The 12,071-nt window shown below is 65.2% G+C and overlaps 2 protein-coding genes and 1 long non-coding RNA gene across 11 annotated transcripts; 1 reads left to right on the forward strand and 2 right to left on the reverse strand.

The window, feature by feature from the left end:
* Positions 1 to 6: 6 nt before the first annotated feature.
* LOC125320931 lies at positions 7 to 633 on the reverse strand. Its single transcript, XR_007201357.1, has 3 exons — positions 617 to 633; positions 431 to 466; positions 7 to 376 (listed from the first exon to the last, which is right to left on the reverse strand). It is a non-coding gene; the product is annotated as an uncharacterized LOC125320931 (long non-coding RNA).
* A 76-nt stretch (positions 634 to 709) lies between these two features.
* On the reverse strand, positions 710 to 4,591 carry LOC125320930 (5'-3' exonuclease PLD3-like). The gene is given in 11 exon segments (XM_048293350.1): positions 710 to 1,210; positions 1,250 to 1,604; positions 1,689 to 1,889; positions 2,224 to 2,351; positions 2,436 to 2,556; positions 2,651 to 2,677; positions 2,679 to 2,835; positions 2,913 to 3,040; positions 3,152 to 3,190; positions 3,724 to 3,760; positions 4,504 to 4,591. Coding segments are annotated over 11 exon segments (1,278 nt in total). The 5' UTR covers positions 4,530 to 4,591; the 3' UTR covers positions 710 to 1,151.
* On the forward strand, positions 4,578 to 11,875 carry CUNH19orf47 (chromosome unknown C19orf47 homolog). Of its 9 annotated transcripts, XR_007201355.1 has the most exons (11): positions 4,578 to 4,665; positions 5,019 to 5,072; positions 6,947 to 7,034; positions 8,029 to 8,143; positions 8,728 to 8,998; positions 9,551 to 9,670; positions 9,773 to 9,843; positions 11,019 to 11,469; positions 11,537 to 11,592; positions 11,689 to 11,736; positions 11,779 to 11,812. XR_007201355.1 is itself a non-coding variant. In XM_048293346.1 (10 exons), exons 2-9 carry the CDS (start codon positions 5,069 to 5,071, stop codon positions 11,730 to 11,732), a joined length of 1,287 nt encoding a protein of 428 aa, XP_048149303.1. In that variant the 5' UTR covers positions 4,578 to 4,665; positions 5,019 to 5,068; the 3' UTR covers positions 11,733 to 11,736; positions 11,828 to 11,875. The 9 variants fall into 9 exon arrangements, 8 of the variants coding, with proteins under 8 accessions (XP_048149303.1, XP_048149301.1, XP_048149300.1 ...); XM_048293346.1 differs by lacking the exon at positions 11,779 to 11,812 and adding an exon at positions 11,828 to 11,875 and having other exon boundaries at positions 11,019 to 11,592; XM_048293344.1 differs by lacking the exon at positions 11,779 to 11,812 and adding an exon at positions 11,828 to 11,867 and having other exon boundaries at positions 11,019 to 11,592; positions 11,641 to 11,736.
* Positions 11,876 to 12,071: the final 196 nt, after the last annotated feature.

Below are 12,071 nucleotides of genomic sequence, written 5' to 3' on the forward strand. Positions count from 1 at the left end.
GGGCACCGTCACCCTCTGAGGGACTGTCACCTTCTGAGGGACTGTCACCCTCTGAGGGACTGTCACCTTCTGAGGGGCTGTCACCTTCTGAGGGCACCGTCACCCTCTGAGGGACTGTCACCTTCTGAGGGACTGTCACCCTCTGAGGGCACTGTCACCCTCTGAGGGCACTGTCACCTTCTGAGGGCACCGTCACCCTCTGAGGGACTGTCACCTTCTGAGGGACTGTCACCTCTGAGGGACTGTCACCCTCTGAGGGGCTGTCACCTTCTGAGGGACTGTCACCCTCTGAGGGGCTGTCACCTTCTGAGGGCACCGTCACCCTCTGAGAGACTGTCACCCTCTGAGGGAGTGTCACCTTCTGAGGGACTGTCACCTCTGAGGGCACCGTCACCCTCTGAGGGACTGTCACCCTCTGAGGGACTGTCACCCCCTGAGGGACTGTCACCCCCTGAGGGACTGTCACCTTCTGAGGGACCGTGTCACCCCCTGAGAGCACTGTCACCCTCTGAGGGACCGTGTCACCCTCTGAGGGCACCGTCACCCTCTGAGGGACTGTCACCTCTGAGGGCACCGTCACCCTCTGAGGGACTGTCACCTTCTGAGAGACTGTCACCCCCTGAGGGCACTGTCACCCCCTGAGGGCACCGTCACCTTCTGAGGGCACCGTCACCCTCTGAGGGACTGTCACCTCTGAGGGCACCGTCACCCTCTGAGGGACTGTCACCTTCTGAGAGACTGTCACCCCCTGAGGGCACTGTCACCCTCTGAGGGCACTGTCACCCTCTGAGGGCACTGTCACCCCCTGAGGGCACTGTCACCTTCTGAGGGACTGTCACCCTCTGAGGGCACTGTCACCCTCTGAGGGCACCGTCACCCCCTGAGGGCACTGTCACCCTCTGAGGGCACCGTCACCTTCTGAGGGCACCGTCACCCTCTGAGGGACTGTCACCCTCTGAGGGCACTGTCACCCTCTGAGGGACTGTCACCCTCTGAGGGCACCGTCACCCCCTGAGGGCACTGTCACCCTCTGAGGGCACTGTCACCCTCTGAGGGCACCGTCACCCTCTGAGGGACTGTCACCCTCTGAGGCACTGTCACCTTCTGAGGGACTGTCACCCCCTGAGGGACGGTCACCTTCTGAGGGACTGTCACCCCCTGAGGGCACTGTCACCCTCTGAGGGACTGTCACCCTCTGAGGGACTGTCACCTTCTGAGGGACCGTGTCACCCCCTGAGAGCACTGTCACCCTCTGAGGGACTGTCACCCCCTGAGGGCACCGTGCCCGCGGTACCCACCACCTCCACGTCGTAGTGCGTGTGGTTGTCGGCGACGGCGGCGAGTGACTTGAGGAAGGGGAACATGGAGGCGCGGCTGTGCCGCCAGCAGCCCACCAGCAGCCGCAGCCGCACGCCGCGCTCGAACACGGCCTTGCGCAGCCGCTCGTCGATGGCCGGCCAGAAGCGCTCGGGCCGCGAGAACTCGGTGGTGGGCAGGTAACTCATCACCGCCACGTCCACGAAGGCCTCGGCGCCGTCGATGACCGACAGGAGGGCGTCCAGGTCCTGGGTGCGGCCGGCGGCGCAGAGCGGGGGCGGGGAGCTCTGCCGGGAGCGCCGGGGCGGCGTCAACCCCGGCACGGCCGCCGCCGGCCCCGGGAGCGCCCACCCCGCGGGCGCGGCACGTACCGAGAAGTAGACGGCGGCCGCGGTGTCGTTGAGCGCCAGCTCCAGCGGCGTCTCCATGTTGAAGGCGGTGGAGTAGTTGTCCGGCCACGGCGCCGGGATGGACGCGTCGGGAACGCCCAGAGCCCAGTAGGCCTCGAAGATTTTGCCCAAATCCTGGGCCAAGCAGCTGCAGTTGTAGACGGCGGCTCCGAGCTCCTTCACCTGCGGCGAGCGGCGCCGGCAGCTCATCGGATGATGCCGCTGTCCCTCCCCAGTGCCCAAAGTTTGGCACAGCCCCGGTGCTGGGGTTGGGTTGGTGCGGTTCGGCACCATCCAGGTTGGGTTTGGGGCCAACCTCGTTGGGTTTGGGGCCAACCTTGTTGGGTTCGGCACCATTCGTTGGGTTTGGGGCCAACCTTGTTGGGTTTGGCACCATCCACGTCGGGTTTGGGGCCAACCTCGATGGGTTCCACGCCGTCACCGTCATCTCTGGCCCCATCCACTGGGTTCCACACCCACCCTGCCGCGTTCGGCCCCATCCCCCGGCACAACCCACCTGAGTCAGGGACCTCCAGTCCATGTTGGCGCTGCCGACGTAGAGGTGGACGCCGTCCACGAGCCAGAACTTGGTGTGCAGGACGCCGCCGGTGAGGCGCGGCAGGTCCACGGCGCGCACAGCCGCACCTGCAGCGCCGGCATCGGGCGTCTCCCACTCGAACTCCCCCCAGACCCCCCCAGAGCCCCGATTCCGGCGGCTCCCTCGCTCACCGCTGCGCTCCAGCGCCCGGAGATCGTCCAGCGGCGCCTTGGCCGAGGGCGCACTGACGGCCACGCGCACGGCCACGCCGCGCCCGGGCAGCCGCAGCAGCTCCGCCAGGATCCGCTCGCCCTGAGCCACCCGAAACAAACCGGGGGAGCGGCTGCAGCCCGGGAAAAACCGGCAAAACCGCGGGTGGGAACGCCGGGCTGGGCGCAGGACCCACCTGCGCCGCGCTGGGCTCGTGCGTCCGCCGTGTCCTCGTTGGTCAGCGTCCAGTAGAAGGAGGCGATGTCCACGCTGCGGGCGGCCGTGCCCAGCAGCCCCAGCCACGCGTCGAAGGTGGACGGGTTGGGCGCGCGGCCGGCGCTCGGGGCCATTCCCTCGGGGACGCTCTCCACCAGCACGATCCTACCGGGAGCCGGGGGGCTGCGGGGGGCTGCGGGGGGCTCCGGGGGGCGTCCCCCCGCCCCACAGCCCGGCCCTACCTGCAGGCGTCCCCGCAGGAGCCGGCGCTGCCGTCGGCGTCGCCGCCGAGCCGCAGGCGGCCGAGGACGAGGAAGGTGAGGAGGAAGAGCGCGGAGAGGACGGCGAAGAGCGCGGTGCTGGGGGGGCGCTGGGGCGGGGGGGGGGAGCCCCCAAATTTGGGGAGTCGTTAATTTGGGGGGTTTAAGCCCCGCCCCCCGCGATGCCGGGGGGATCTGGGAAGGGATGGGGGCAGAGGTACCTTGGGGGGCGGCGCCTCACGGGGCTCCAGAGGGTCCAGCTGGGGGGAAGAACGAGGGGGGACCCCGAATTTGGGGGGGGGTTGGGGGTTGAAACCCACCCCAAAATTCCCAGGATCAGCGAGGGGGGACCCCGAATTTTGGGGGGGTTGGGGGTTGAAACCCACCCCAAAATTCCCAGGATCAACAAGGGGGGACCCCGAATTTGGGGGGGGGTTGGGGGGTTATAACCCACCCCAAAATTCCCAGGATCAACAAGGGGGGGACCCCGAATTTTGGGGGGGGTTGGGGGTTTGAAACCCACCCCAAAATTCCAGGATCCCAGGGAAACCCCCCAGCCCCCATTTCCAGGTGTTGCCGTGGGTCTGGGGGGGGCTGCTCTGGGGTTGGGGGAGCCAGGGAGGGGTGAGGGCCCCCAAAATCCGAGGGGGTTGGGAGCTCTGGGATCCCCAATTTGAGGTTTGGGGGGCTCTGGGACCCCTCCCCCGTTTGGATTTTGGGGCAGAGGAAGCCCCAGGACGTCCCCGTTTTGGATTTTTGGGGTGGGTTTTTTGGGGTGTCCCCAGCCCCGTACCTGCGCGTAGGCTGCGTGCAGCCCCATCCCGCACGAGCTGGAACAGGAAAATCCGGAGTCACCGCGGCTGTGGGGTTTTGGGGCGCGGGGCGGGGCAGGGACCCCAAAAATCCTGGGGCTCAGAAGAGACCCCGGAGAATTCCCGGGATCCGGAGCCGCCGAGCGCTGGGGAGGGGACGGGAAGGGACCTCCCCCACCCCCAAAACTGGGGCCGGGCCCCCTCGGGGCAGGGCGCGGCTCCCCAAATTCGGGGCCAGAGCCGGGGCAGGCTCGGGACAGGTTTAGGGACAGGTTTTAGGAGAGAGGTTTAGGGACGGGCACGCGTTTGGGGCCACTCTGGGGACGCGTTTGGGGCCACTTTGGGGCCACTTTGGGGTCACTTTGGGGGCACATTTGGGGCCACTTTGGCGGCACTTTGGGGCCACTTTGGGGACACGTTTGGGGTCACTTTTGGGGTCACTTTGGGGGCACGTTTGGGGCTGGTTGTGGGACATATTTAGGGTCGGTTTTGGGGCCGCTTGGGGACAAATTTAGAGTCGGTTTGGGGGCGCATTTAGGGCCGGTTTTGGGGCCGCTTGGGGACAAACTTAGGGCCAGTCTGGAGACTCGTTCAGGGCCGTTTTGGGGGCACATTTGGGGCCCGTTGGGGGGGACACATTTAGGCCCGGTTTTGAGCCGGTTTTACAGCGGGTTTGGGCGGTTTGGACCCGGTTTTGGGGCAGTTTTGGGGCCGTTTCGGGGTCCTTCCCCCCCCCGCTCCCCCCCCCCCCCATTTGGTACCGTCCAGCGCCGCCCTCACGCTGCATCCGCGGGGGGGGCGCCCTCCGTCGCTCGGCGGCGCTCGCGCTGCTCCGGCCCCGCCCCTCGGCTCGCGGCGCGCGCGGGTGACGTCACTTCCGGCGCTCCCGGCGGGCCTCCGGCCGCGGGATGGGGCGAGGGGAGGTGAGGGGGGAAGGGGGGCAGGGGGGGGTCTGAGGGGGTCTGAGGGGTCAGGGGGGGTCCGGGAGGGTCTGTGGGGGCCGGGGGGAGCCGGAGAGGGAGGGGGGCTCTGTGGAGTGAGGGGGGGTCAGGGGCGAGGCGGGAAAAGGGGGGGGGGGGGTCTGTGGGGCCTGAGGGGAGAGGGGGAGTGAGGGGGGGGTCTGTGGGGTGAGGGGGGGTCAGGGGGGATCATTGGGCTCAGGGGGGTTTGGGGGGGTCGCCTGTGGGGTCAGGGGGGTCTGGGGGGGTTTTGGGGGGGGGGATTTGGGGCAGCCGCGGCCCCTCCCCCACTGAGAGCCCCCCCTGCCCCCCCCCAGGCCGCTCCTGCCTGATCCGGCTCTGCCAAACCCGGCTCGGCCCCGGCGCCATGGGTGAGGGCTGGGCCCCAAAATCCCCAAAAAACCCCGGAATGCCCCTCAAAAACGCCCCAAATCCACAAAAACCCCGGAATTCCCCCAAAAATCCCCCCAAAACCCCGAAATTCCCCTCAAAAACGCCCCAAATCCACAAAAACCCCGGAATTCCCCCAAAAATCCCCCCAAAAATCCCCCCAAAACCCCGAAATTCCCCTCAAAAAACGCCCCAAATCCCCCAAAAAACCCCAAATTCCCCTCAAAAATGCCCCAAATCCCCCAAAAAAAACCCCAAATTCCCTCAAAAGCACCCCAAATGCCCCCAAAAAACTCCAAATTTCCCCCCCAAACACCCCAAATTCCCTCCAAAATCCTCCAGGTTTCCCCAAAACCACCCAAATTCCACAAAAACCCCAAAATTCCCCTCGAAACCACCCACGTTCCCCCAAAAACACCCAAAACTTCCCAAAAAACCTGAAAATTTTCCCCCCAAACTCCCCAAATTTACCTCAAAACCACCTGAATTCCCCCCAAAACACCCAAAGTCCTCAGAAAACCCCAAAATTCCCCCCCAAACACCCAAATTCCCTCAAAACCACTCAAATTCCCCCCCAAAACCTGAAAACTCGCCCCCAAACACCCCAAATTCCCTCCAAAATCCCCCGAGTTTCCCCAAAACCACCCAAATTCCACAAAAAAACCTCAGAATTCCCCCTCAAAATCCCCCCAATTCCCCCAAAAAACACCCGAAGTCCTCAAAAAACGCCAAAATTCGCCCCAGAGCCGCCCAAATTCCTCCAAAAACCACCCAAAATTCCCCTGGAAACGCCCAACCCCCCCCCAAAATTCCCTTTGAAATCCAGAAAGTTTCTTTCAGCGCCCCCGAAATTCCTCCAAAATCCCGTGAAGTTCCCCAAAATCCCCCCCCACCCCCCTGGGCAAGGACTGGAGCCCCAAAATCCCCCAAAATCCCCCAAAATCCCCCCCCCCCACCCCCCTGGGCAAGGACTGGAGCCCCAAAATCCCCCCAAAATCCCCCAAAATCCCCCCAAAATCCCATGAAGTTCCCCAAAATCCCCCCCCCCCACCCCCCTGGGCAAGGACTGGAGCCCCAAAATCCCCCCAAAATCCCCCCCCCCACCCCCCTGGGCAAGGACTGGAGCCCCAAAATTCCCCCAAAATCCCCCCCCCACCCCCCTGGGCAAGGACTGGAGCCCCAAAATTCCCCCAAAATCCCCCCAAAATCCCCCCAGGGCCCCCTGGCCCCTCCCCCCCGCCCCTCTCCCCATTCCCGTTAATCCTGGGGCCAGCTGGGAACGCCTGGAACGGCCCCTCCCCCCCCCTTCCCCTCCCCCCCTCCCCTCCCCCCCAATCCCATCTTTGTGCCCCAAATCCCATTTTTTCCCCCAAATTCCCTTTTTTTTTTTGCCCCAAATCCCCTTTTTTTGCCCCCAATCCCATTCGCCCCTCGCCCAATCCCAATTTCCCTCTTTCCCCAAATTCCCATTTTCTCCCCCAAATCCCCATTTCCCCCTTCCCCAATCCCGTCTTTCCCACCCCAAATCCCATTTTTACCCCCCTTAATTCCCATTTCCACTTCCCAGGTCTCATTTTTCCCCCCCAAATTCCCATTTTCCCCCCAAATTCCCATCTTTTTTGCCCCAAATTCCCATTTTCACCCCCAAATTCCCATTTTTCCCCCCAAATCCCCATTTTCCCCCCAAATCCCCATTTTTTTGCCCCAAATTCCCTTTTTTTTGCCCCAAATTCCCATTTTCCCCCCCAAATTCCCATTTTTTTCCCCCAAATCCCCATTTCCCCCCCCAAATCCCCATTTTTCTCCCCCCAAATCCCCATTTCCCCCCCAAATTCCCGTTTCTTTCCCGCTGCAGCCACGTCCGAGTGGCTCCGGTTCTTCGAGGACGCCGGGATCCCGCCGGGCCCCGCCCTGGGCTACGCCGTGGCCTTCGTGGACAACCGGTGGGGGAGGGGCCGGGACCCCCGGGGACCCCCAGAGACCCCCTGGGAACCCCTGAGAGCCCCTGAGACCCCCTGAGACCCCCTGGGACCCCCAGAGACCCCTGAGACCCCCTGGGACCCCCCTGAGACCCCCTGGGACCCCCTGAGAGCCCCCGAGACCCCCTGGGAACCCCCAGAGATCCCCAGAGACCCCCTGGGACCCCCCTGAGACCCCCTGGGAACCCCCTGAGACCCCTCAGAGACCCCCTGGGACCCCCCTGAGACCCCCTGGGAACCCCCTGAGACCCCTCAGAGACCCCCTGGGACCCCCCTGAGACCCCCTGGGAACCCCCTGAGACCCCTGAGACCCCCTGGGAACCCCTGGGAACCCCCTGAGACCCCCTGGGACCCCCAGAGACCCCTGAGACCCCCTGGGAACCCCCAGAGATCCCCAGAGACCCCCTGGGACCCCCTGGGACCCCCAGAGACCCCCTGGGGGCCCCCTGAGACCCCCGGAGGGATCTGGGGGGATCCAAGGGGGGGTTGGGGGGATCCAGGTGGATCTAGGGGCGATCTGGGTGGATCTGGGTGGATCTGGGGGTGGTCCCAGTGGATCTGGGGGTGATCGAGGTGGATCCTGAGGGTGATCGGGGTGGATCCAGGGGTGATCCAGTGGATCTGGGGGTGGTCCCAGTGGATCCCGGGCTGATCCGGTGAATCTGGGGGTGATCCAGGTGGATCCAGGGGCGATCGGGGTGGATCTGGGGGTGGTCCCGGTGGGTCTGGGGGTGATTGAGGTGGATCCTGGGGGTGATCGGGGTGGATCCAGGGGTGATCCAGGGGCGATCTGGGTGGATCTGAGGGTGATCCCGGTGGATCTGGGGGTGATTGAGGTGGATCCTGGGGGTGATTGAGGTGGATCCAGGCGCGATCCAGGTGGACCCCGGGGTGATCCAGGGGCGATCCAGGTGGATCCCGGGCTGATCCCGGTGGATCCCGGCCCTTTCCGGCGCAGGATCCATAAGAACATGCTGCTGGACCTGACCAAGGAGCTGATGAAGGAGCTCGGCATCACCGTGGTCGGGGACGTCATCGCCATCCTGCGCCACGCCAAGGTGGTCCACAGGCAGGTGCGGGAGCGCCGGGAAAGCCCGGGAAACACCGGAAAACCCCAGGAAAACCCCGGGAAAACCCCGGGAAAACCACGGGAAACCCCAGAAAAACCCTGGGAAACCCCAGAAAACCCTGGAAAACCCCCAGAAAACCTCAAAAAAGCCCAGAAAACCCCCAGAAAACCCTTGAAAAACACGGAAAACCCCTGGAAAACCCTGGAAAACCCCAGAAAACCTCAAAAAAACCCAGAAAACCCCCAGAAAACCCCAGAAAACTACGGAAAACCCCAGAAACCCCCCGGAAAACTTCAGAAATCCCTGGAAAACCTCAAAAAAACCTGAAAAAGCCCCGGAAAACCCCAGAAACCCCCAGAAAACACCGGAAAACCCCAAAAAAACCCAGAAAACCCCAGAAAACCTCAAAAAACCCCCCAGAAACCCTCAGAAACCCCAGAAAACTCCCGGAAAACCCCCGGAAAACCTCAAAAAACCATGGAAAACCCCTGGAAAACTCCAGAAACCCCTGGAAAACCCCGGAAAACCCCAAAAAACCCCAAAAAACCCCCAGAACCCCCCCGAACCCCCGTTTTGTGCTCCCCCAGGAGATGTGCCGGGCGGCCTCGGAGTCGCTGCAGCCGGCGGCTGCGGCCGAGCGGGGCCCGGGGGGCTCCCGGCGGGATCAGGATCGGGATCGGGATCAGGATCGGGATCGGGATCGGGCCCGGCCGCCCCCCGGATCCCCGTGCGGCGCCGCCGGGAGGATGATCACCAACAGCCTGAGCCGGGAGCCGGCGCCGCCGCGGCCCCCCCGGAACCCCCCCGGCACCGGCATCTGCGTCACCGTGGCCAACGGAGCCGCCGGCGCCAAGGCCGGTACGGACGGGGCTGGGCTACCCAAGAATGGAGCTGGGCTACCCAAAAGTGGGGCTGGGCTACCCAAAAGTGAGGCTGGGCTACCCAAAAATGGGGCTGGGCTACCCAAAAGTGGGGCTGGGCTACCCAAAATGGGGCTGGGCTACCCAAAATCCCCATCAGGGGGACTCAGGGAGGGGCTGGGATCGATCCCCAGGGATCAGGGAGGAGCTGGGATGAATTCCCAGGGATCAGGGATGGATCCCAAGGGATCAGGGATGGATCCCGAGGGCTCAGGGAGGGAGCAGGACGGATCCCGAGGGCTCAGGGAGGGAGCAGGACGGATCCAGAGGGCTCAGGGATGGATCCCAAGGGATCAGGGATGGATCCCGAGGGCTCAGGGAGGGAGCAGGACGGATCCCGAGGGCTCAGGGAGGGAGCAGGACGGATCCCGAGGGCTCAGGGAGGGAGCAGGACGGATCCCCAGCTGCCGTGGGCCAGCAGGAGCCGCTCCGGGCTGGCCCCAGCCCCGGGAGGGCCCCGGCTGCTCTCCCCCAGCCCCCCCCCCCGCAGGCGCGGCCGGGCCCAAGCGGCGCCGCGTGACGGCCGAGATGGAGGGCAAGTACGTGATCTCGCTGCCCAAGGGCACCACGGCCCGCAGCCGGAAAATCCTGCAGCTGCAGGCGGCCAGAGGTACCCGGGGCGCGGGGGGATCCCCGATCTCCCCTGCTGGGGGAATCCCGCGGGGATCGGGGAGGGTCCCGGAACTCTCAGGCTCCCCCTCGGGATCCGCAGGCCTGGGCCGGACGTCGGTGTTCGAGCGACTCGGAGCCGAGGCCAAAGCGGCCGCAGCCGCCGGCGGGAAGGTGAGGGGGGATCCGGGGGGATCCGGGACGGGGGGGCTGGATCCCAGAGGGAGCAGGATCCAGGTGGGATCTGAGGGGGCGAAGCCTGGGAGAGCAGGAGGAGAGGGATCCGGGATGCAGGGAGGATCCAGGGCGGGGAAGGGATCCAGAGGGGCAGGATCCAGAGGGGCTGGATTGAGAGGGGAACAGGATCCACGGGAGCAGGATCCAGGGATCCAGAGGGGCTGGATTGAGAGGGGAACAGGATCCACGGGAGCAGGATCCAGGGATCCAGAGGGGCTGGATTGAGAGGGGAACAGGATCCACGGGAGCAGGATCCAGGGATCCAGAGGGGCTGGATTGAGAGGGGAACAGGATCCACGGGAGCAGGATCCAGGGATCCAGAGGGGCAGGATCCAGAGGGGCTGGATTGAGAGGGGCAGGATCCACAGGAGCAGGACCCAGGGATCCAGAGGGGCAGGATCCAGGCGGGGCAGGATCATGGGGGGCAGGATTCAGGGGAACAGGATCCAGAGGAGCAGGATCCAGAGGGGCTGGATTGAGAGGGGCAGGATCCACGGGAACAGGATCCAGAGGGAACAGGATCCAGAGATCTACAGGAGCAGGATTCAGAGGATCCACAGGAGCAGGATCCAGAGGAGCAGGATCTGAGGGAGCAGGATCCAGGGACCCACAGGAGCAGGATCCAGCGGGGCAGGATCTGAGGGAGCAGGATCCAGAGATCCACAGGAGCAGGATCCAGCGGGGCAGGATCTGAGGGAGCAGGATCCAGGGATCCACCGGAGCAGGATCCAGCGGGGCAGGATCCAGGGATCCACAGGAGCAGGATCCAGTGGGGCAGGATCTGAGGGAGCAGGATCCAGAGATCCACAGGAGCAGGACCCAGAGGGGCAGGATCCAGGGATCCACAGGAGCAGGATCCAGTGGGGCAGGATCTGAGGGAGCAGGATCCAGAGATCCACCGGAGCAGGATCCAGCGGGGCAGGATCCAGGGATCCACAGGAGCAGGATCCAGAGGAGCAGGATCTGAGGGAACAGGATCCAGGGATCCACAGGAGCAGGACCCAGAGGGGCAGGATCTGAAGGAGCAGGATCCAGGGATCCACCGGAGCAGGATCCAGCGGGGCAGGGCCGGCGCTGGGGTGGATCCTGACCCGCCGCCGCCGTCCCCGCAGCCCTCGGGGGTGTTCAGCCCGCCTGGGGGATGCCCCCGGCGCCGATCCCGCCGATCCCGCCGATCCCGCCGATCCCGCCGATCCCGATCCTGCCGGCGCCGCCGGCGCCGAGGACGCGCTGCCCTACGCCGGCGTGCTCAAGAAGCGCCGGGAGGGCCCCGCGGGCGGCGCCGAGGCCCAGGACGGGGCCGTGTCCAGCTCGGTGTCCGGCGAATCGCGGCCGCCCTGGGGCTGCGGGAAGGTCAGCAGCTCCTGCGAGCCCCGCGCCGCCGGCAGCGTCTTCCGGCGCCTGGGCCGGAAACCCGACTGAGCCGGGAATGGCGCCGGGGAGGGCGGGATCCCGCCGGGATCCACCCCGGATCTCCTGGGAAAGGGGGGTTCCAGATCCCCTGGGAAAAGGGGGGATCCTGCCGGGATCAACCCCGGATCCCCTGGGAAAGGGGGGTTCCAGATCCTCTGGGAAATGGGGGGATCCTGCCGGGATCAACCCTGGATCCCCTGGGAAAGGGGGGTTCCAGATCCCCTGGGAAAAGGGGGGGTTCCGTCGGGAATCGGGGTTTGATGCCTGGGAAAGGAGGATTCCAGATCCCAGCAGGAATCCAGGGGTGATCCCCATGAAAAGGAGGATCCCAGATCCCAGCAGGAATCCAGGCCGGATCCCCTGGGAAAGGAGGATCCCAGATCCCAGCAGGAATCCAGGGGGGATCCCCATGAAAAGGAGGATCCCAGCCGGAATCCAGGCCGGATTGCCTGGGGAAAGGAGGATCCCAGATCCCAGCAGGAATCCAGGGGGGATCCCCTGGGGAAAGGAGGATCCCAGATCCCAGCAGGAATCCAGGCCGGATCCCCATGGAAAGGAGGATCCCAGATCCCAGCAGGAATCCAGGGGGGATTCCCATGAAAAGGAGGATCCCAGATCCCAGCAGGATTCCAGGCAGGATCCCCGTGGAGAGGGGAGATCCCTCGGGAAAGGAGCGGATCCCGCTGGGAGTCGACGCCGGCTCCCCCGGGAGAAGGGGGGATCCCGCGGGAGGGCAGCGGGGATCCCGGTGG

This window comes from Corvus hawaiiensis, unplaced genomic scaffold (genome assembly GCF_020740725.1).
Source record: "Corvus hawaiiensis isolate bCorHaw1 unplaced genomic scaffold, bCorHaw1.pri.cur scaffold_295_ctg1, whole genome shotgun sequence".
In the NCBI taxonomy this organism is placed as follows: Eukaryota; Metazoa; Chordata; class Aves; order Passeriformes; family Corvidae; genus Corvus; species Corvus hawaiiensis.